Source organism: Coptis chinensis, chromosome 9 (genome assembly GCF_015680905.1).
Source record: "Coptis chinensis isolate HL-2020 chromosome 9, ASM1568090v1, whole genome shotgun sequence".
Taxonomy (NCBI): Eukaryota; Viridiplantae; Streptophyta; class Magnoliopsida; order Ranunculales; family Ranunculaceae; genus Coptis; species Coptis chinensis.
Genome location: NC_141464.1, coordinates 58,559,731 through 58,584,061, shown reverse-complemented (window position 1 = coordinate 58,584,061; position 24,331 = coordinate 58,559,731). Strand labels below are relative to the sequence as shown.

At 37.7% G+C, this 24,331-nt stretch overlaps 1 protein-coding gene, 1 long non-coding RNA gene and 1 pseudogene across 2 annotated transcripts; all 3 read right to left on the bottom strand.

Annotated features, from left to right (window-relative positions):
- Positions 1–2,311: 2,311 nt before the first annotated feature.
- On the bottom strand, positions 2,312–3,833 carry LOC147476977 (phospholipase A1-IIgamma-like). The gene is made up of 2 exons (XM_086584671.1): positions 3,155–3,833; positions 2,312–3,035 (listed from the first exon to the last, which is right to left on the bottom strand). The coding sequence occupies exons 1-2, from the start codon at positions 3,737–3,739 to the stop codon at positions 2,430–2,432; spliced, it is 1,191 nt and encodes a 396-aa protein (XP_086440797.1). The 5' UTR covers positions 3,740–3,833; the 3' UTR covers positions 2,312–2,429.
- Positions 3,834–9,424: 5,591 nt separating this feature from the next.
- Positions 9,425–10,638, bottom strand: LOC147476976 (uncharacterized; annotated as a pseudogene).
- A 1,513-nt stretch (positions 10,639–12,151) lies between these two features.
- Positions 12,152–12,839, bottom strand: LOC147476975 (uncharacterized). The gene is made up of 3 exons (XR_015209541.1): positions 12,794–12,839; positions 12,500–12,560; positions 12,152–12,418 (listed from the first exon to the last, which is right to left on the bottom strand). It is a non-coding gene; the product is annotated as an uncharacterized LOC147476975 (long non-coding RNA).
- Between the last annotated feature and the right edge of the window lie 11,492 nt (positions 12,840–24,331).

The window sequence follows — 24,331 nt, the reverse complement described above, 5'->3', positions numbered from 1 at the left end:
GTCCTGGCTTCGGTGATTTACAATGGCGTTTATCGACACTCCCATTATGTCTAGGCGGTTTAGGAATTTATTGTGCCACTGATCGATGTCTCTACATTTACTTTTGTGGCCTCCCGCTGTCAGACTTTTAAGCTTCAGAACCACATTTTTAGGAGTTGTGGCCCAGTACCTTTGGATGAGATTCTTGATGTTGCTAGCAGTGCATTGAGTCTCTGTCTACCCGATTTTGACCTCAGTTCTATGGCTGTGAGTGCTACCGTCCCCTCAAAACCACAAAAAGTTTTGGCGGAAGTGTTCTATGGTAAGATTGTTGATGGTCTTGAGAGGGAGTTTGTGTTATCTGCTCGTCAGAAAGCAGTCATTGGATGCTTACAGTCAGAACATGCAAATGATTTCCTACTTGCTATTCCGATGGAGGGACTTGGACAGCGTATGTCGCCGGTAGAGTATCGTTCTATTCTCTGGTACCGTCTCATGATTCCTTTGTACTCTGATGGTGGTCGATCTATGCCCTGTTTGCAAAAAGAGCAAACTAGATGCTTTTGGGGACCATGCAGCACATTGTAGATATTTCTCAGGTTTCAAATACTGACATGATCATGTCAGAGATATTTTATGTGATGTATTTTGGAGGGCTAGGGTACAGGTGAAGAAAGAGGCTCTTGTGAATTTTCTCACTGATCCGAATGAGGAGAGATCGACACTTCGGCCTACGGATGTATTAATCTACAGTTGGCATGGTCTGAGGGGAGGCATGCGTGTGTTGATGTAACTGGAGCCTCTCCATTGGTAGGGCTTGAGAATGGAGTCTTTGAGGTGGGAGAAGTAGCTAATAGAGCATCGGCAGGGAAAATTGAGAAACACGAGGAGGCTTGTAGAGCTAACCAGCATTGTTTCATTCCTTTCAGTTTTGACACTTTTGGTTTCTTGGCACAACAGTTTGTTGAGCTCCTTAAAAGATTGCAGAAAGTTATGGACTACAACGTAATGACAGTTGGTTCTAACGAGTTTGTTTTAGGAGAATATGATTTGCCATTCGAAAGGACTTGCTTGTTGCAGCTTTGTTTATTTGCTTGTCCTAATTATTTGTAAAACTTCGTTATCATTATTAATAAAATTTCCACTTAAAAAAAAAAAAAAAAAAAACATGAAAAAAAGGAAGAGAATGGACTAGGAGTCTAGGACTCAATATTGTTTTTCCTTTATGAAATCCTATGTACCCCAAGTAATTTTTGTGGAATTTATATGGTTGAGAACTCTGAGAACCGTTAACTTTGAAGAAAAGGGGAAGATTGATGGCTAGTAGATGTGTACATGTAGTGGTTGCCGGTTGGAGACTTGGAGGGAGCCAGTCTTGAAACTATTAACAGAATGTCATTTGCTTAATATAGTTTGGAGATCTCTTTTTAGATCCCTTGATGGTGCAGATGGATTATTTCACATGCACTAGATTTGTCAAGTGAGGTGATCCGAGATAAATCACCATGAAGAGTTACTATAGGTTTTCGAGTATGAAACATTTATTAAAATCAGAAAACTGGTTGATTTAGCCATCGAGTACTGTAGAATGATAAATTTGGGGAGGCAGTTGAACCCAAATATATGAGATAAGTACGGCGCACTAGTAACAAATGTTTATTTGACGTTCTTTTCATTTTCATTATTGATTTTTCAATATTACTATCATTTCTTACAAACGTGAATTTGTAAGTTTCAATCATCATTTATTCTCCATTTTACTTGGCAAAAAAAACGTTTCAATCATCATCTTCTTCATGATCCAACAACGTCCAAGAACCATCAGCAAATTGAACCATTCCCTTGTTCTTTTCAACCCACTATGAGGTTGGAACAAGATATCCTTCCTTCACGGCATCCATGATTTTGTTCACAAGTGCGATAAACCGGTCAACTTCCAACTCAAATTCTTCTTTACTACTCCCTTGTGTTCCAGCAACCCCAAATTTCCAAGGGACAATTTCCAATTTACCAGAATAGTGGATCAAATCACTTTCGTAGCCAATATTGAACAGTCGTCACATTTCAGTATTTCACTACATACTACGTAAAAGAATATTGAATATTAGCCATGATGACTGGCCATTATGCATTCTCCTTCAATTAAGTTGTTTCGAATAGATTTTGCCTCCTACCCAATTTGCCAAGTGGGCAGTGGGCTGATTGATTTTCATCTTAAGCCATCAAAACTTAAGATTAATGATCAAAGATTAGAACAGAATAAGCATCTCATTTTTCAGGGATCTTGATTATTCATGAGGATAAGCATTTTCTAAGCGTATTAGATAAAAAATCAAATAATCATTGTATTTTTATTTATTTTGGTGTTCACCAAAGATCAAAAATCTTTTTGCACAAATACTTTGTGCTTTACAACACATAAATTACAATGCGACAATGAAAATTTTGTTTCAATCATCATCTTCTTCATGATCCATCAACTCCCATGACCCATTAGCCAATTGTACCATTCCCTTATTCTTTTCAACCCACCAAGATTTTGGAACAAGATAATCGTCCTTCAATGCGTCCATTGACTTGTTCAGAAGAGCCACAGAACGGTCCACTTCCAACTTAAACTGGCCTTTACTCCCTTGTGTTCCAGCAACCCCATGCAAATAAGCTTCCAAGCTGTGCCAACTAACTACATTTCCAGGACTCTTCAAGTATGGAGACCTTTGAGTATCAATCAGCAGCTCTACGCCTATATCTGAATAGCCCAACAGCGGATAGTTGGGTACAATATCTAAGGCATTATGCACACGTAACAGTCGCAAGTTTTCTAACCCTGAAAAGAACTGCTTGAAATTGCTATCACCAACACGGGGACTAGCAAAGATGATGGCAGTAACCGGACTCGGTTCGTTAGATGACTCTTCGGGCTTGTTCAAGCCATTTGCGACAATGTCAGCTGCATTTAGTGTACTGAGGGCCGCACCCAAACTGTGCCCAGTTATCGTTATACTGGTTTCCTCTTCTTTGAACTCTTCAACTAGTCTCTTCACCTCGGCAAGGACCTACAAGATGGTTTTGCTTCTGCTCGTTATGGTCTTTTATTTTTGCCAAAAATTATTAAAACAGTAGATGGTTATGCTTCTGTTGAAAAGTACTCGTGTTTTTAATGGATAACGTTTACCTGGTCTCTGGCACTAGACTTGTTGAACGGTGATAGTGGGTCATCCGATGTGTAGATCGAAATCCAACCTTGGTGCACCTTAAGGTCATCGGTGCCGCCTAGTATGTTAGAAGCTGAAACCAATGTAAAATCTAAGTCATTAGCCCATTCCAAAGCTTGCACTGTCCCCCTCCAAGCAATCACAATATCTCTTCTTCCTAATGCAGCTTTGCCTTCATCTGTAGCAACCGCAACATACCCCATCCAATTAGACTCTCTACTCCAGGCTTCTCTCGACAGCGACTTGATTATAAAGGCATCAGGGACTTGGACTTGAGACGTCGCATACAAGAACTTGGTCACTTGATACTTGTATGGATTGTTATTAGTTAACCCCAGCTTAGAGAAGAAGTTTTTCTTTGCATATCTACTACTTCCTGCAAATCTTGAAGCCTTCTCAGCATTGAAGGTGTCATAGGTAGCTTGAGACATATCTCCGTAGTGAAGAATATTTCGACGAAGATCAATGTCGAGAGGATACAAAAGGTTCTTCCAATCATTTTGTCCATTGAGCTGCCTCCATTGTTTTGCTATTTCATCCATCATTACTATGAGAAAACCAAGTGCATGGTTTATTATAGTTTCTATCAGCTTATATATTTGATCTAATGGAATGTTGAGTGGTATTTTGGTTCAGAAATATGTCAGTTGAATGTGTCATGTACAAGGTAAATGACATCATAATATGTCTTTGATAAAAAATGTAATTGTCGTTAAAATGTGAAATTATATGTTAAACGTGCGTTATTATCCTTTTATAGATCGCCATAGGTCACAGAGTCAATCTAAGACAATCATATATTTGGCATATATGCACTGTTTGGACACTTGGGGAATGATTTTATCCAAAAAAGAAACTTTAGAGAATGCTAGCTTTTACAACTCAACTTTATTTAGTGCAATATTTTTCCAAAAAAATAAAGGGAAATAAGTTACGTGGTATACTGGAAGATCCAGATCTTGTACTATGCGGAGTTGCTATCAGTTCAACTCCAGATCTCATGTTCAAAGAATCAAGGCAGTTTCATTCAAATGCAATTTTCATATATGCACAATTCAGTTTTTATACTTCAATATATGGCATGGCTCAGGTTTTGAACATCATCAATTAACAAAAATGTGTATGCCCTTACATTATAGAGTCAAAGTCTGAGAAGTATGGACAGAGATCGAGATAACTTGCTAGTTTTTATGACTACTAGCCGGTTGCTTGAACTAACTATTATTGGACGTCAATAATCCATACCGAAGTACTATATCCTTATTAGATACTTCAAATTTTCAACCAGAATAGTGGATCAAATCACTTTCGTAGGGAAGCATTTTCTTGTTTTTATCAAGCAATTGCCACATCTATTGAATATGCCAATAGCCATGTATGATGACCAACCATTATGCATTCTCATTCAATGAAGTTGTTTCGAATAGACTTCGCCTCCATACCCAGTTTGCCAAGTTAGCTACGTACCCTCCTTTTCACAGAATGATTTTCATCTTAAACCATCAAAAGTTAAGATTAATGACCAAAGCTTAGAACATATATTATATCGAAAAGGACAATTAATATAGTGTCATATGGCAATTGATGTAGAACTAAAAGAGATTTAGAAGAAAATAAAAATGCGGAGATTTTCAAAAGAAGAAATATATTTAAAGAAAAAGAAGATAGAATAGAAGAATTTTAGAAATTGAAAGAGAAAAGTATATATAATGAGCTGGTTTTAGATGGGCTGTTGGATTCAAGTATTCAGCGAAATGAGTGGCCAGAATTCACATGTATAGATTTAGCCATATATAATAGGTTTTGGAGATTTGATAGTTTGACAGAATGGGCGGAGGTTTTGAGGCCAAATCAAACTCCACAAATGGGGCCCATAAATGATAATTTTAACAAATATATTCAATTAATTTTGCAAAATAGATTTGAGTAGAATGTGGTTTAGAAGAGTATAAATTAGGGGTGTGCAAAAAACCGAGGTACCCGACAGAACCGACCGACCCGACCAGTGTTTTTTGGTTCAATTATCTATTTAAGACGGTTTGGATCGGTTTGAAATATGGCAAAATCGACAAAGTCGGTGCGGCAATTAACCGACCCGGCCCGACTTGTTATGTTTCATTAAAGTATAAAACTTTTACTTGCATATGATATAAATCTAACGGTTGGTTCACAACATATAAAGAATAACTAACCCTGACATCTTTCCATCCCTCTTTCCTCTCTCAAATTCACTAGCCGACCTCCATTTTTTCTTATTCACTCTATCTTCTCACTAATCAAATCCGCTCACTAATGGCTCTAGTTCTCATTCTCACTCAAAGAAATAAGAATAAGAATTTTTCGGTCTCTTCCCTCACTCTTTTTGGTTTTCTTTGATTTTCATGGAAAAATTGTTGGTATGAAAGGAAATTGGTGGTTTATGTATGGATTAGGGTATAAAATGGATGGATATGCAGTTTTTATTTAAAGAGTTGAACTAAAAAATCAATTTTTCTTTAATTTAGTTTTTTTTTTTATTTGTTTGAAATAAGGGATCTGTTTCCCAACCATTTTAGATCCGAAAACCGACACAACCGAACCGATATTTCAGATCGGTTACTCAATTTGATCGGATCAGTTCAGTTAGCAATAGTGTGGAACCGAGAACGTCTGTTCGGTCATCAGTTTTATGCAAAACCCGACCCGAACCGAGCCGTGCCCTAGCTACTCGCCTGTGCTCAGGGCCACTCCTGAGTTTGATAATTATAATAACTAGTCAAAATGCACGTGCTTTGCACATGGATAATAAATAAAACTTATTAAAGAGGATGCAAACTCCACTATGTATAGTTGGTTTGTCAATCATTCATGCAAACTGCAAAGAATGGATTACAATAGCATATTAACATCTATGCAACATTTCTATATATTACAAAGGATCATACTTAATCCACATAGGAGATTACACCAATAAGAGTAAGAGTGCATGTGTTAGTCACTCTGATTTGTCCTCTTCTCAGTAGCAATGACAATGTTGCGTTAGTTCTCTTATGCAGTAACAATGACGGTGTTGTCTAGTTGGTATATGAAGAAGCTGCAACCATCTACTCATTGTAACCACCTACCCCTTACAAGTGAAGCCAATTGATATGGCTGCATTGCCCATACACATCAAAAACTTGTCCTAACGCTTTACAAACACACTAAAATTATGGAAATTTGTCTTGGGAACCAAGAACTAAGAAGATGAGAGATCTAGCGTCACCAAGTATCAACAATTCGACGTCTCTACAAACATGGAGAGGGCTGAACTTCGGAGAAAATAAATATGGCAATAAAGGAGCCGCCCTCTCTCAACATGATAGAATATGGTGGGATGATGACGTAGCTTGATGAGGTGAAGTGTAACACTTTCAGTGCCTGTTGTTCGCTTAGCTTTCTTGCTTTTTATAGCTCGAGAGCTTGATCTACGATTAGCTTTGGATCAACCGATGAAACCTATGGTAATGGCCTACCAACATTTCATGCCTACGTAAGAGGAAATGTTTAAAAATAAACGGTTAGATATATTTGTTCTCACCGATCAAACACAATATGAAGTGTTAACAAAGAAGAAAATTTATTTCTCATGGCAGTAGACGAAAATAAACCAGGAAAAAGTGGAATTGACATAATTATAAGGTTTTTCCAAATTTACAAAGAGCTTGCTTTCAATTACACATATTTCAAAATGCTTGGATGAAATAAGCCTATACATGAAGGCCTCTTACAGGCTGTGTGTTAATGGATATGATTTGACCAAAAGTAGGAAAATTCCAAAGAAAAAACCGACTAAAAAGTTTAGACCTATAGATAGTCAATATAGATAGTCAAGTAAATACGACCATATCAATCTATGAAGCCTTGTGATAAGCTACCTAGCATTGTGTTTTCAAATCCTTTCAGCAAGTGAATAACAAATAAATAAATCTTTTCGGCTGAGTAAATGACTATGAACATACTAAATTTGGGTGATATCGTAATAATAGATATGTACACATAAAAAAAAAAACAATGCCAAAAGCCCTAACTTCATGGAGTGGCTGACTTAAGCAAGATTTGACATCAGTTGAAGTTGCCTTATCTCAAAAGATGAGTAATCTTCAATGTTTACACCTTGTCAAGACAGTCCCTCCGGGAGCCTAGAATTGCTTCCTCTTTTTTTTTTTTTTAAAATCCATGAACACAACATACTTTTATGGATAATGTTCCATGAACACTACATACTAAGAAGTGGTTTTAAGTTTATCATGCAAAAGCAATATAGTATGTCTTTGAAATACATTGGCCTCAAGACAATTAAAACAACCAATATATTAGCAGGAAAAATAATTATAATGGGAATTTTTTTATAATACCTTTGCCTTGAAGACAAAAAACTTTTGGAAATCGTAAACTTGAAACGGCATTGACTTACCTAGAACCAAGGAAATTCATAAATTCATTCCATGCCTCTCCACTATATTACCAAAATTTGTTAGAAGGGAATCTTTTCCGTGCTTCAGCATATTTCCAAATTATCAGAACACAATAATAACTTGAGGAACAAATAAGCGAACCACCAAACAACAAACCAAATTGGATTATTTACTTAATCCAGTAGGCTGAGCACATAATTAAATCCAAAGATCTTAAATGGGCGGTAAAACGCGCAATTCTCAATGATCATAATATCCTCATCCTACATGCACCAAAATATATTACGTAATAAAAAGGGCATTTGAACTGTTGGTAGTTCGATACACATAGCAGATTAGCAGGTGGTTAGTATGTGAAAAGAATGTTAAAAGGGAAAGTCATGTTAGTGTACGTTTAAAATTATCCAATCAGACTGTTTTCAATTCTTTATTATGTCAAATGTTAGTTAAAATTATCCTCGAGTGCAAAAAGCTGTTTTTACACTTTTTAGAATCCATAACCTATTTCAAAATGGTCCAAGTTCTTTTCTTACAATTTTTTTTTTTTGGGTGAAAAGCTAAGAGAATATGTCGATGACACCGAGGACTACTTCAACATCATCTTTGGGCGATAAACAAAACCACCTCTTGCAGATGGGGGTCATGTTGACGACGGCAACCCTCGTGGTGAGTGGTTTTGTTGTGGTGGCTGGTATATTTGGGATGAACATCAAAATTGATTTATATAAGAAGGGTATGCCCCAGTTCTTCTGGACTGTTGGTGGTGGTATCACAGGTACCATATTCCTTTACGTTTTCGCTATTGCTTGGTGCAAGCACAAGCGCCTGCTGGAGTAAGCCTGGCTTCCCTGGTAACTACGAGGGTGAACAAAAGCTAGGGCGATACTTCCATACTCATCATGTTTGGTAATGTACATGAAATGTGTCCAGTTGCATGAATGTTGTAATAGTGCCTTCATCCCGGATTCAAACTATTATAATCAATACAAAGTGTGTTAAATTTTTAAAGACAGTATTGTGTACGCTGTGTCATCCATTGTGCAGCAGCTGTAGTTCTTCGATGTTGATAACTTGATATGGTGTATGAGTCTTATTATATGTAGCAACATTGGTTTTCGGAAGATTGCTTCCTTTAGGAGCTGATTCTTCAGCTGCTGCTTCCCTTCTCTTTTGCTTTTGCTCTCTCCATTTCCTCAGTTGAGCTTCAACGGTTGTCTTAGCTTTTTCAGCTTGCTCAACCCCGTTCCACGCCGTTCTTTTGCAACGGACTTGAGCTCCCTAATCTCAAACTCTACAGCTTCGAGGTCCGTCTTCAAACCATGCAATTTGCGCCCCGTATCATAATAATCAAGTGTGATGTAACATGAGGCGATGATGGTGCAACTTGGTCTGCTCCCTCAGCTTTCTGGACCAAGGATTCATATTACATTCCTTCGATGAAATTGTAACTTTGGGCTTCACCATCATCTCTTTTCGAGTTCTAGATATTGAGTATATCGCGAAGCTTGGAGATTGACAAAGGTAAAACTTCCTAATCCATCTTTTGCTTCTGTTTTTTCCGTTTGGTTACCAAGGTAAAGCTCTCAATTTCTTCTTCTGTATCTACTTTCTCCATTTCTCTTTTCAACCTTTTCAGTTTCCTTTTGGGCCTTAACTGCTTCTATTGCTAGCTGTTTCACAGCAATATTTTGTCCAGATTTAACACTCTTTGCCCTTTCTTCGGCGGCTCAGCTGCTGCAATCATCAACCTCCCTTTGTGAACCTGTGCTTTCATCAGTATCACTCTTTGCCTTCAGTATTTCACTTCAAAGCATATCAAGCTCATGATTCAAAAGGATGGATTCCTCTTTTGCACTTTTTAATTCTACTTCTGATTGCTGCCTCAACTCGGTTTCCAATGATATCATGTAACTTGCTTGATCGGAGCTCTCTTTTTCCAGTAGCTTCAGCTCTGATCTTAGCTTGTCCAAGTTATCCATGGCATTAGATGCAGCTTCCTTCAATGAAGTATGGAGCTCTTTTACTTGTTCCAGTTCTGATTGTAAAGAATCAATAAATAGGGTCCTCTCTGACAAATGATTCTCCAAATCTTGCATCATTTCGGTTCGTTTTCTCATCTCTTCCAACTACTCCTGAGCATGAACTGCTGCCACCCGCAATTCTTTCTCTTTCTCTGATCAAATTATAGAGTACTTGTTCTCTGCTTCAATTGCAGCCACTTTTGACAGAAGAACAACATCATTAAATTCAGAGACGCACCTCAAAAGCTCCTCGGTCTTTTCCTTCTCCATGTCGACAGCTATTGCCATTAATTCCACGGCTTTCTTGGGAGAAACCTTTGATTCCTCAGTGGAAGAAATTTCAGCTTTAGCATTGCGCAGCTCTTCCTTAGTTGCATTCAACTCATTTATTACATGGATGAGCTGCTCTTGAGCGTCTCCAGCTTCAAGGAGCAGATCAGACATCTCCTTGACCTTGGACTCAAGTTTGTCAATCTGTTCTCTTGCTTCTTTGGAATCTTCAACGGCTTGGTTTCTTTCAGCCTCACAGTTCTTTAGCTGAGCAAACAGTTCATCAACAGTTACATTGTATGATTTGAGCTTGAGAAGAGCTCACTTGTAAGCATATTCTTTTACTTCCACTTGCACCTTGTAGTTGGCTAAGTCTGTTAGCAGAAGCTCCTGATTGTCAGACCTCATCTTACCCTAAGAAATGAGGGAAATCAATTGTCTTAAATCATTAATCACGAACAACATCTGAATATATTGGGTAGACCAACATCAAGGTGGATCCTGTCACAGTAATAGCACATTAACGGTCTAATTATACAGTTCCAACCAAGTGTTAACCATGAATTCACATTAAACTTTGTAAATTGTACCTCAGTAATGCTTATTGACCTATGCTTTCTTTGATCATTTTTCCGCCCAAACAAAGAAAGTGCAGCCTGAACCGATTCAATTGATTTTGTATCAATTTCACCCATAGCTTGCTATTTTAAGTTCAGTATGAACCTTGCGGAATTGAACTTGAACGGCGATTAATGAAAGGTCAGTAACACATACAAATAATACTTAGGAGTTTGGACAATATATATCGAAATTAATCCGATAAAGATTTTGAGTGATATATATCATATTTAGAACTATAGGAGCAATATATATCTATAGTAGAGAAGGTGAATAAATATTTTACCAAGCGATGATAAATAGCTCCTTGAACGGCAGTGTGAAGGCTGTAACACATACAAATAATACTTAGGAGTTTGGACAGTCCAAAATTAATCCGATAAAGGTTTTGAGTGATATATATCATATTTAGAACTATAGGAGCAATATATATCTATAGTAGAGAAGGTGAATAAATATTTTACCAAAAGCGATGATAAATAGCTCCTTGCCAATTCAGATAGAACTTGCAGCTCGGTAGCTTTCCATCACCACCTCCAAGTTTGGGACCCTTTGATGCAAAGACCACCCTTGGGCACTTTACTCGAGTCTTACGTGACTTGGCCATCAGCCTCGACTTTCTTTGCTTTATTTTTCATCCTTTGTCTTCTTTATCCTCTCTTTGATTTCAACATTGTCCCCAAAATAAAATAATGGTTAATACAATGTAAAAAAAAAAAAAGGCTTGGAAGTTGAATACACACATTGTGCACATACTCATAAAGAAAAGACAAATTCCTCCTAGCCATCATCAAAGAAAGGAGAAAAACAGCTTACCGGAGAGCGGCTTCACGGGTTGCATCAGGAGCTTCAGTCTTTTAAGTTCTTTTCTTCTGGATAACCTCCAAGGTAGCACCAACAATAGGCCTAGAGTATGGCTTCTTTGTGGCGCGGACGCCTTGTCTTCTGACCTCTGCAAAAGAATGTCCCGCCTTGCATGTGAAATAAGACAAAAAACTTAAAATCAACCATGAAGCCATATGCATGGCCAATAACACCAATGACAGGGCAAGAAGAAAAATATAAACTCACCTTCTTATGTTGCTTCCTATACGTGGCCATCCAGGTAAGCTTTGAAGGCTTGAGGCGGTTGTGGAAGTACCTCTTGCATTTTGAAATTAAATAGAGGAAAACCTGAAGGCATGAAAGAAGAACAGTTTACTTGAAAGGTTTGGAAAATGAGATTGCCACGTAAACTACAACCATACACAAATGAAATTGTGTAAAAGTTACTACCATAACTTACCTGAGAATCGTATCACAGACACAAATTTGATACCCCCGCCAGATATATATCTTAGCACCAAAAACGACAGAGTTCAGTCACGAAAAGAATTCAAAGTCATTATCAGGATTCAGGAGCTCTATCATTATTTTATTTTGTTACTGGTAAAGAAAACAGAGCAAGTAGATGCCATAATCAAGGGGTGGAAAGTTTTGATTACCCAAGAAGAATCTGAAGTCAGACATATTTCCGGAAACAAACAAACAATAGTTAAAAAAAAATCCTAAATTCAAAAGATACAAAATTTTCCACTCAAGACAGATGCATAGGAAACAGTCAAACAGATATACTCCATGTAAATGACATTACCTGTTTATGCCCTCTCGTACCTAGGTGTGGTGTAGCAAAAGTAATGAAATTCATGGGTTCCAGTCCAGCAATTTTTCCTTTTGACTTGTCACCCACAAACGAAACTCCATTTCCTTGATCACTTTCCCTCAAGATGTCTAGTTTATATAGCCTACCAATAGCGTACCTTGCTACTAAACCACCCAATGAGTGAGCCACAAAGGATATCTTTTGAAGCTTTGGCCTTCGGTTTATGACTGACATTACCTGCAAAATATACATAAATTCAAAACTATCATATTGTTGCTATGATAAACGGAAGTATACATAACCAGGGGAAATGTATACCTCTTCGGCCAATCTTTCCGCCATTACATCAACACCATCCGAGTAGTAAACATAAATATCTCTAAAATTGTATTCAAACAAATCTATTAACTTATAAAAAAGGATTAAACAATTATAATTAACCAATTAAATAAATGACTAAAAACAACCCCTTGAATTATCCAATCCAAATAGTAATGCCAATTGTTAGTGAATGGGGTGATAAATGAAATTAAAACTAAATGATAGGGATCCAAGAAAGTAAATGAAGGAAATTATCGCAGAAAAGAATCTCCGAGTTGGAGAATTTCTTACCGCAATTAAACTCACCAAGTTTCCACTATCAAAATTACAAAGCAATGGATTACGTACAAATAACAATATTCACAATAACAAATTCTTTTGCAAATCTAATGTCTCCTTTGTGGTAGTAATATGTTTAAAACCTCCGACTTATTCTCTTGGACATGGCATGTCTCATTATCCAAATGTGCAACAACTTTGTAATGGATCTAGTGATCCAATCACATGCTTACGTGTTTCAAGATGGCTTGTCTCATTGTACAAATGTGGATGTTCTAATGAATGTTGTGATCCAATCAGGTTGTTTCTCTTCTTGAGCATAGCTTGTCTCTATGTCCAACTATTGTGACTGCTGTAATAGATCTAGTGATCCAATAACATGCTTCGCTCAGTGTGGCTTGTCTCATTGCAATTTACCGTGAATGTTCTAGTGGATCTTGTGCTCGATCAGTGCTTTTTTCTTGAGCAATGCTTTGTCGATCTCTATGTCTAACTGGCTGTGGCTGTTGTAATGGATCTAAAGATTTAATTAGATGGTTCTCTTGTACTAAAACATCCATATGTTCGATTGTACTTGGAAAACCTACATAACTGCGATCTTCATTTGTTGAATTGAACTCTACTTCCGTGTTGAGCCTGTGGTTCAACATCTTGATTTTCATCCAAAACCAAGACCGCTCCCTCAAATTCACTTGACTTTGGACCATCCGGTAAGTCATCCCCTTCTTCTTCAACCCTCCACGATGAGCCTTGACGATTGACCTTTGCTCCTATCCTGGTTTGGCTCCTCAGTTAAAGTGTAATAGGTCGTTGCCAACGAGTTTTTATCTGTCTCCATTGAGCAAGTAATTCCATTGACGCCCAATGTACCGAATTCAACTTTCGTGCCATAATCATTGTTAATGGAATTTTCCTTACATGGAGTATCCGATCTGAATAAATCTTCTCCCATTCTCCACTCTTCTTCCATGATCTCCACCTTTCGAGCAGCAATGTTCTTGTAATGGGCTTCAAAGTAAGCTTTTTTCATAGCTACTGATCCAGGGGTTGAACACTTCTCAACTTCTTCCAAGTACTTGTTCTGTGAAAACGACGACCATCTTTCCCAAGATAATAAATTGTTCTCAAATCTTCCAAATGAAACTGATTACTTGAATCTAGGATCAGAGGCAATTGTTTTTCTATCTGCTTATATCATTTTCAGTGCAAAACCCATCAACAATTTTCAAAAACAATGAACATCATCTAAAAATTCAATTGAGAATCACAATATAAGAATTCAACAATCATGAATCAAAACTCATGCAGGTAGTATGAAAAATGAAGAAAGTTCAGAAAATAATACTGAGATCAAATTAAACAAAGGGTGTTGCAGATATCATACAAAGGAGATATGGTTTTACCTCAAATTCATTTCTCGAGTCTCTCATCATCATTTCACCCATAACTCTTCCAGATCAAGTTTCAAGAGCTATTACTCTGATGCAGAAAAGAGAGTGAAGACTTTGTGCTCAACATGGGCTACCAGTCCACTTGCTAGTCCAAGTGAAGAAGATTAGAATGCAGACAAAACAAAGAAATATAACCAATTAAGAAGCGGATGAATAAGGAAGGAGAGTATGTGCTTTGGTCCGAATTAATATAAATTCCATAAAACAAGATGCAACAGAGTACACGCACACTTTTAATTTGGTGAGCAAGCCGCTTCGATGATGTAGTGTCCAAAGGGAGAGGGAATCAAACTTCATTGTAGTAGAAACAACCTTTGTTAATTGATTCCACACCGAAAGTCTTGTGACCGTGAGTGAGTTGGGTCATTCTTGAAAAAAAGCACTGATTTTATTGGGCTCGGATAATTCGATGGCAAATGTTGTGCAACACTCACAGTCAACTACTATTATATCTCGCACCCACTTGCTTTAAGCCTTTAACCATTTCCGTTTACAAATAATCAGCAGTGGAGTAGAGAGGGGATCTCCGGTTTTTTTTTTGGCTTTGATCTTTTTTAAGAGAGAGAATGAGAGGCTGGAAAGAGTTCATGAAGAAAGGAGGGGAAGTTGAAAGAACTCAGTATTAATGGTAGTTAAGTGGGTATTAATGGCAAGGTAACACCGCGTACATGTCAATATAGGCGTGGATTTGGGTTTTTACCCTGAATTTACATAAAACTCCTTTGTCTGTGTGTTGTGATTGAAGGGTATAAATAGAAATCAAAAATTAAATGACGAAATAGTCCTTTTTTAAGACATTGAATAATATTTCTTTTTATTTAATCAGGGGTATTAGGTGGTAGAAAAAAGGCTGGTCTAATTTAAAAGGCCAGGTTAATTATGGTGTATTTTACTAATAGAGATTGGTTGAAATAACTAAACTAGAATGACCTCTTTATATAGATAAGATTAATAAGGAAACTAGACTTCTAAATCTACCTTAGACTTCTAAAACTAATTAAAATCTAAATAGAAAATGCTAAATATTTTAAATTTCTAATAAATAATAATTTTAATTTAAAAATAATAATCTTAGCACAAGTAGAAAGCACAAGTAGAAAGAATTCTGACAAGAAAGAGGAACTAGCTTTCTTTTTTTTTTTCCTCAAATTTTTTCATATTATTTAAACTAAATGGGGTGTGGAAACACCCATACAGTCGAAATAGAGATCTTTACAAATGATATATGGAGGCCTACCATGCCAGCTCATGTGTCGCGCTAAAGAAATATCATGTTGTGCTAGTGTGTCTGTTGTAGCATTTCCTTCTATGTATATGAGGGATATGTTTTTGAAAGAGGAGAAAAGTTGACAAATATCATCTATTATCCCAGTTTCCTCCCATGGACTATCCTTGTCTTCTCCCTTAATGCAATTTATCAAAGCCTGCGAGTCACTTTGTATACGTATGTGAGTGATGCTATAGGAGATAGCTAAATATAGTCCTAGTCTCATGGCCAAAGCTTCGGCAAGGAAGGATGTTCCGATAGGGACATAATCCACTGATGCAACAACAAAACCCCCATCATACTTTCTTAATACACATCCCAATCCTGCAGGGCCGGGATTTTCGTGACTCGCACCATCCATGTTTAACGTAAAGTATGGGACTGAATGAGGCTTCCAGCAAAGATGGAGGAGTTGTTTCGGTCTCTTGGGTTTAAGGAGTAGTGTCTGGGCATCCTTTGTGTTTCTCCAGAAAACAAGACTAGCTCTGATTGTACCTTGAGGTGTCACCCTTTTTTGTTCAAAAAGCATTTCATTTCTACTCTTCCAGATGTTCCAGCAGATGATTGCGAAGAGTTTCATAACAAAGGGTATATCGCTCTGCTGATTTCTCAATAATTTTTGAGTCTTTGTTATCCATCTCTGCGGAGTGTCATTAAATGGTGTGTTTGCAATTTGGGGGATTGGGCTAATTCTCCATATAGCCTGAGTAAAAGGGCATTCATGGAACAGGTGTTGTGAGGTATCTTGGTGGCTTTTACAGAAGATGCAGTCTGGGTTAAAGTTTAAACCTATATTGAATAGGTTAGAGGATGAGTTTAAAGCATCAAGCGAAAGTTTCCACATGAATACCTTTACTCGCGGAAGACACCGGAGTTTCTATATGATTTTCCAATCAAAGAGGGGGGTGGTATGATTGATGTGTAGCGCTTGATACCCCGATTTCACCATGTATTGCCCATTGATTACTTGAATCCAAATTCTTCTGTCTGGTTTTTCACTCTGCGAAAGTGGAATTGAGATAATTTGTTTCGCAATTTCTTCCAGCCAGCAGTGGTAGATGATGTTTGAGCTCCATTTCCTTGTGTTACTATTAATGAGGTCCGAGACGAAAAGCGGTTTGATGCTGGGATTGGAGTATATTGGAGCAGTGATACCTTCCTTTCTTGGGATCCATCTCTCGGTGAACAGGTTGATTGTTGATCCATTCCCTATTTCCCATCCCAATCTTTTAGTGAGGACTGTACATGCCTTTAGGATGTCTCTCCAGACTCTAGAGTCAAGTGGTTTGGGACACACAGTCAAGAATTCTTGATTTCGCAAGTATTTTGCCTTGACAATATCTACCCATAGAGACCTGTTGCTTGCAATGACTTCCCACCTTTTCTTGGCGAGGAGGGCTAGATTTGTGTGTTGAAGATTTCGGACTCCCAGACCACCATTTAGCTTTGGGTTTTCGATCGTTTCCCAGTTAACTGAGTGAACTTTTTTAGTGTTTACTTCATGTCCCTAAAGAAAAGCACGCCTCTGTATATCAATGGGGATGAGTGTCAGTCTACCCGCTTAAGAGAGGGTAGATGCCTTCCATAACTTGAGTCTATTTTGCAGTCTCAAAAGTACTGGGCTGAAGGACTTGCTTGTTACTCTGCTAAGGCAAGTTGGGCTCCCCAGATAGATTGAAATTGGCTGCCATCTTTTGATGTTAAAAATTGTGCGAGCGTTTTGCTTAAAGTTGACCGTCGCATGAGGACTGAAGAGCAAATCAAATTTTTCAAAATTGATTTGATGACCTGATGCTTAACAAAATAGCTTCAACGCCCCGACCAATTCATTTACTTCTTTGAGCTCAGATCATTATTACCAAAGAGTACAAGATCATCTGTGTATAGCATGTGGTGTATCGAGGGGACACCACGCCCAATGGAGATTCCCTTTATGAGTTTGGTCTATTAGATATGTAAGAGATGGGTTGATAGAACCTCCATGCCTAGAATGAAGAGGTATGGTGAAAGCGGATCCCCTTGATGTATACCTCTCTTTGGATTGAAGTAGCCACACAGTTTTCCATTGACGATAATAGAGTATGAGATAGACTGCACACAGAACATCACCATGTTGCACCAGTGTTCATTGAAACCAAATGAAGAAAGTGCTTTCCTCAGGAAAGTCCAGCCAATACGATCATAAGCTTTTGATAGATCTATTTTTGCTCCCCATTTTTGTTTGGATTTTTTGTTCCTGGTGTGGATGTGGTGAAAAAGTTCATTGGCTATAAGAATGTTGTCATGGATGCACCGAGATGGGATGAAAGCGCTTTGGAATGGTCCTATTATCTTATGCAGTAGTGGTCGTAAACGATTCACTATAACTTTTGACAGGATTTTATAGGCCACATTACAAAGGCTAATTGGGCGAAAATGAGTAGGTTGTTTAGGATTTTTTGTTTTTGGGATTAGGACGATGTTTGTACGGTTTAGTGGTTTCATGAAATGGGCATTGATGTAGAATTGTTGAATGAAGTTTGTGATGTCCCTTCCGATGATCTCCCAATAGGTATGATAGAACTTCCCTGTAAATCCATCTGGCCTTGCAGATTTGTTTGCTCCAATTTGAAATGATGCACTTCTGATTTCGTCCTCCTTTAGGATTTTGTTCACGTCAATGTTGTCCAGAGCAGTGATTCTTGGTGTACAGGAGTTAAAAATTTGGCTTGCCGCATCCTCATCCGAACTCTCAAAGCTTCTTTAGAAATGTTCCACAAAGACCTTTGAGATGGCTTCTTGATCCTTTTGCCAAATGTCGTCCTTGTCTTTGACTGTAGTGATACCTTTGGCTAGCTTGTCTGTTAATGATGACAAACATGTGGAAAAATTTGGTATTGTCATCCCTTTCTTCGTGCCAGCTGGTATTTGCTCTTTGTGCCCAATGACTTTCTTCACGTAATACCAAGTTTGCAAGGAGCTTTGACAATGCTTTTTCTCTTTGATCAGTTGCTCTGGTTCTAGCTAAAGGTGGGATTTGGTGGATGTCCGCAAGTATTTCTTCTATTTCTTCTATTTCCTGGATTTTCTTTTCAGAGTTTCTAAAAATAGTGTTTTTCCACTTAATGAAATTTTGCTGGCAACTTTTTAGTCTCTGAGAAAGTTGATAAGAACTTGATCCTTTGAAAGTTTGGTTCTAGCTATTTTGCACAGGTGACTTGTTGTCATGGTGTAAAAGTTAGGCATTTTCAAATCGAAAACGGTGAAATTTCTGAGAAGGTGGGTTAATATTGCTAGTGAAAATCAGGACTTTATGATCTGACTTTTGGGAAAATACATAGCTCAACTGTGAATTTGGAAATAAAGATCGCCATTCGACATTACAAAATAAATGATCAATGGTTTGAGCCACTCTAGCTAGGCCATCTCTTTTATTCGTCCAACTAAAGCATTTACGGCAGGGTGCATAGTGCATTAGGTTGCATCTATCGAGCATGTATGTTAGAGGAACCACTTTTGATGGTGTAACAAGTCGTCCTCCCACCTTATCTTCTTGGAAAAGCACTTGATTAAAATCTCCAAACATAGCCCAAGGACCTTGTACTAGTTCACTGATGGCCGATAACAGCTGCCATTGAATTTTCCTTCCATGATGCTTGGGGTGGGAATATACAGCAGTGAAAGTCCACTTAGCTGATGGGCATGAAATGCATTTTGTCGTACCATGTATCAACCAATTTTCAGATTTCTCAATGTGTACTGAAAGATTGTTTGTCCATAACAGACTCATACCACCGGACCGACCTTTTGAGGAAACATGAAAATGGTTAACAAACCCTTTTCTTTGGATTTTTTGGGAGATTTTACCTGGGTTTCGACTATCAAAATCATCTCCGGTCGATATTTGCGAATTTTCTTCAGCAAATCTTCACCTGTCGAGGGGTGACCATACCCTTGACAGTTCCATGATAGTAGACTCATTGTAGGGGAAGGGGGGGGGGGGGTGCTATTTCCGCTAGCCATCACCATCACCCGATTCGGTGTTTTCCTCGATATCTTAGTAGACGTTGTATCATTTTCATATATTTCAGTAATGGAAACTGAAGCTTTTGTGGTGGAAATGTCTTCTGACAGTTGCATGAGGTTGAATTTCTGTTTGAGATTTGATTGGTGAAAGAAACAACAGTCTAGGACTTGGTTAACATCTAGAATGATTTTGTTGTTGGTCTCATCTAGTTTCTGTTTCTTCATTTCTTGTGTTGGTATCGGCCATTTGCCTCCCAGGAGGAGTTCAATCTCATTTGTGGGTGAGATGGGTGAGAATGAGGGATGTTGAGATTGTGACGTGATAAAAGGTTCACTTTGTGAGGCTTTGTCTTTTGGTGAGGGTGCAGCTGTGAAAATGAAAGTTTCCCTGTCCTTTTGTATAGATGGTGTGTGGTTTTCATTGTTAGAGGCAGTTGTGGTGAGTGGATTAAGGTCAGAGATAGGTTGTTGAGTATGGTTGTCTTTTGTCTCGAGCAGAGTTGGTGAAAGGTTTTTGATGTTTGTTATGATTGGTTGACCAAGGTGGATTTTTGGCATGAGGCGGGGTTTATATTTCTTGACCATCAAGTGTTTGGATGGGTTAGGTGAACGTGGCAGACCCATGAAAGCAGGGGTTATGATAGGTTGGCTTATGTTGAGGAGTGGGTGAGAGTCATCAGAGTTTGGTGGCAGACCCATGAAAACAGGGGTTATGATAGGTTTGCTTATGTTGAGGAGTAGGTGAGAGTTGTCAGAGTTTGGTGGGTTGTTACGAATAATGTAGTGGGGAGTGTTGACCTTTTCCATCTACATAGTGTTCTGGGTAGTTTTGGTATTTTCCTACTGCAAAGGTGGAGTGTATCTGGGGTTTGGGATGATCAGAGTTTGGTGGTTGCCAAAGGTGATGTGGTGATGTTTGTTTGAGTTGAAACGGAGGTTTGATGTGAAGAGGGGTTTGGAGCCAATAAAAGGATCAACTCTTTGGTATCCTGGGGGTGGAATGTTTTCAATGCATTGTTTGAAGCTATGGCCGAGAATCCCACATCGAAAGCATACCAACGGAAGATGTTCATAGGCATATTCTACCCATATACCTCCAAAAGTTAATGGTAGAGCTGCCTACCTGCTGCTATTGGTTTGTCGACATCAATCCTTATTTTAACTTTCACCATGCTACCTGGTTTCTCATTTTCTACCTGCTCCTGTTGTGGGATGCTCACAAAAAGTACCTCTCCACACTTTGGAACACTTCGTTGGTCAAGGATGCTATGAACAGATTGTTCGTCAGAATAGCAGTGAGGAAGATTGACTAGATGAATCCAGAAAATAGCTTTTTGGAATACTCTATCTAGAGAGAAATCTTTCCATGATCTTAACTATAAAGTAGTACGTGCCGGATTCCATGGCTGGTTTTCAATGATGAAATATGTATCGGCCTGGTTACTGAAAACAAACTCAAAGAGACCTCTAAGGTAAACTAATGACTTAACTGGATGAATTGGATCCCAAGCTCTAGTGAGATCAGCTTTGATTGTGTTGTACCCCATTTTATCAACCAGTATCTTACCCATTATAGTGAAATTGTAATGCTTGTTAAAAAGTGTTTCCATCCGATTGTCCAGTGGGAGTATTTTTTTACTATCAGTTGGTAAAAAAACCTTATCATTTTGTGTGGCAGTGTTCTCTATCAAAGGTTCCTTTCCCTTATTTATGGAAGGTTTTGGCAAAGGAGGAGTTGGGTGATAAGTATTTGTTGTGTTTGAAGACCCTAAAACTAGTTCAAGGGAAAAGTTTTTTGGGGTGACGTTTGTGATATTCATACTGAATAATCTTGTTGGAATGTGGGAAGTTTGTGATGTTGATGTGGATGTTGGTAGGAGATCGGATTTTATAGGAGTTTTTACCTATGTAGAGATGGTGGTGGTGATGATTAGTTGATGTTGTGAGTTGCTGTATTTCAGATCGGAGTAGGTATGTATATTGCAGAAGTTATCGTGGGGAATCATCTTAGCTCAGTGAAGAGTCTAGTGACAAGTCTTGTTTCGATGATTATTTCCGGAGAGAAGGGTTGTTTTGTGGTGGAGTGGTTGGAGGGATTATAGGGCATCAATTAGGTCAAACAAAAGGAGATTGGCAGATTATTTGGTTTGGAGGAAGTGGGATGTAGAATTTTGGAAGAAGAAAGGTCCGATGTTTGATTTGATTTGTGAGAATACTTACAGTTGTAGTTGGGTTTGTCCACATGCTTCTTCCATTATGGATCCTTTAGTAATTTGGAAGCGGTAAATCTGATTTTGAAATCATGAAGAAACATCTCAAAACTCTCTGCCACTTGAAAACACTTGCCGGTACCCAAACTGGTGATGATCATGTGAAGACAAAATACAAACTTTGGCTGAAAAGAAAATTCTCATTCTCATACTTCCAACAAACCTCGTTCTTCATACTTCCAGCAACCTCATCTCAAAACTCATCTTCATACTTCCAGAGCTGTCTAATAACTCCACAACTAACACCTACTAGAAGTAATCCTACATCAGGAACTATTTCCATGATCAGTGTTGTTCCCTCATTACTTATATCCTTATTGATGAATAAAATAAGTCAAAGCATATTCTTGCGATATATCTAGAATTCTAGATATGGGACACTTACTGAAGCCACAGTACCACGAAAATACGGAATGATGTTTTGGCGTGCTCCAAACATGCTTAACACTACTGGCTAAACACTAAAACACAAGTATTGACAATTATAGGTGCATTCTACCATTGGGATAGATGCTCTAATGTTTGCAAGTAAGTGTTTACGTTCACTAAAAACTTCCAGCAATTTATCTCACAGACTTGCCATTTTCAAAATGTTCATATTATATTTCAGTACAAGAATATTGAGTTGAGAAGGAAAGAAGTGGTTGGAAATCGAAATGGAAGTATGAAACCGGCCTGTGTTAATATTAACTTAGAATCGACTGAAAAGGAAGAAACTCGAAAAAAGCTTTTCAGGCCCAATGATCCGGTGAAACCAACTTGAATTTTAAGGAATGGGCTTCACTATTACAGTAGATCCCAACTCTAAAAGCATCTCTAGGAGGCGGTAGTATCACCTCCAAATTTGAAGAAATTGGATGCAAATTTTGACCAATTCTAAGTGGTCGCAAATATCAATCACAAATTTGGAGTAGGGTCTACCATGCGACATTGATACTGTCGCGCGATATTACCATTATCGCCCCAAGTTAAAAAAAGTTGAAAAAAAAAAAACTCATGCGACATTCCCACTATCACGCCAAATTGAAAAAGTAAAAAAAAAAAAAAAAAAAAAATAATAGCTCACACGACATTAGTAATGGCGCGGTGTGCTGGTCAAAGTAAAAAAAAAAAAAAAATTGGGGCGACAATTGCAATGGCGCGTGACAGTTCCACTATCGCACCGCATCTGCATCCGAAATCTCAAATTTGCTTTCAAAGATGCGGCTAGATAGGTGATGCGACCGAATTTGCTTCCACTTAGAGTTGGATTTCCGCTAAATTCTGAAGTTTGGAAGTAAATTTGGAGAAATTGGGAGGTGATACTACCATCTAGCACTACTACAGAAAAGGTCATATACCACTGTTTTTTAGAGTGGTAAAAGGCCTTTAACCACTGTTTCTAAACTGTGGTATCAGCTGGGGTGGTAAATACTTTTAACAAAACCGTGGTATAAACTTGTACTTATTTACCACGGTTTATCCTATAACTGTGGTAATAAAGTTTTAAAAACCGTGGTATATGACCATACGAAGTACTGGTATTTTGTAGAAACCGTAGTATAAAGTCACCATATTTGCCACTATTCTTCCAAAACCGTGGTATATAATATTTTTTATTTTTTAAAAAAAAACCCCTGGTTATTTAAATATTCTAATCACCCCACATACTAACTTCATAAAATAATTATGCATATCACAAATTCCACCTCATCACAAACTCAAAACAACATAATCAATTCCATATCGAAAATCCAAATATATATAATAAAGAACCTCCAAACCAACTTATTCAATCTTGTTCTATATTCCAAATTGCATTGAAAGAATAACAAAAGAAAAAAAAAATTGTAAATCTATATAATTCACCAAGAACATTCTCTTTTGCATTGGCATTCTCGTCCCAAGAATAAGCAAAGTTTGATCACCCTATGTAAGAAATAATTGTGATTAAAAAAAAAGAAACAAAATAGAAGTAAAACAGTTAAGAAATTGTATAACTATAACCACTTGGGATACCTTGTTAAGTAATTGGTTCTTTAAGATTCTTAAAATATTATTAGTCGGTTGCGACGCCACTGTTACTTACTCGTGAAGAAGCATCCTGTGAAAAATATATGAATAAGAAATAGAAACAATCAAAAACATTATATAAAAACAAGAAGCTCTCATTTTTTAATTAATCCTATATCTAGATGAGGTTGCATTTATGATTAAAGAAAGTAGAATTAGAGTTACTCTTTACAACTTTAATACATTTTAGGAAAGAAATAATTTCCAAACCTTTATAAAAATACAGAGTCAAAAGTACTTCTAAAAAAGTGTAAGCATCTTATCTCCACAAGTTGACCGGAATTCAGTTAGTACGTATCCAATAATGAGTTCGTGTGAACCAATCAAATATTCTCACCTACATAATTACATTGTTCTCACATCAAACAGATTAACTGTAATTATATAAAGTTTCAATTGAATAACTACAACATGCATACACATCTAGTCTTCATTCTTGAATACTATTTTTTTTCTCACTCACCGCACCTGCATGAGACTGGGACAAATACATGTACCTCAAATA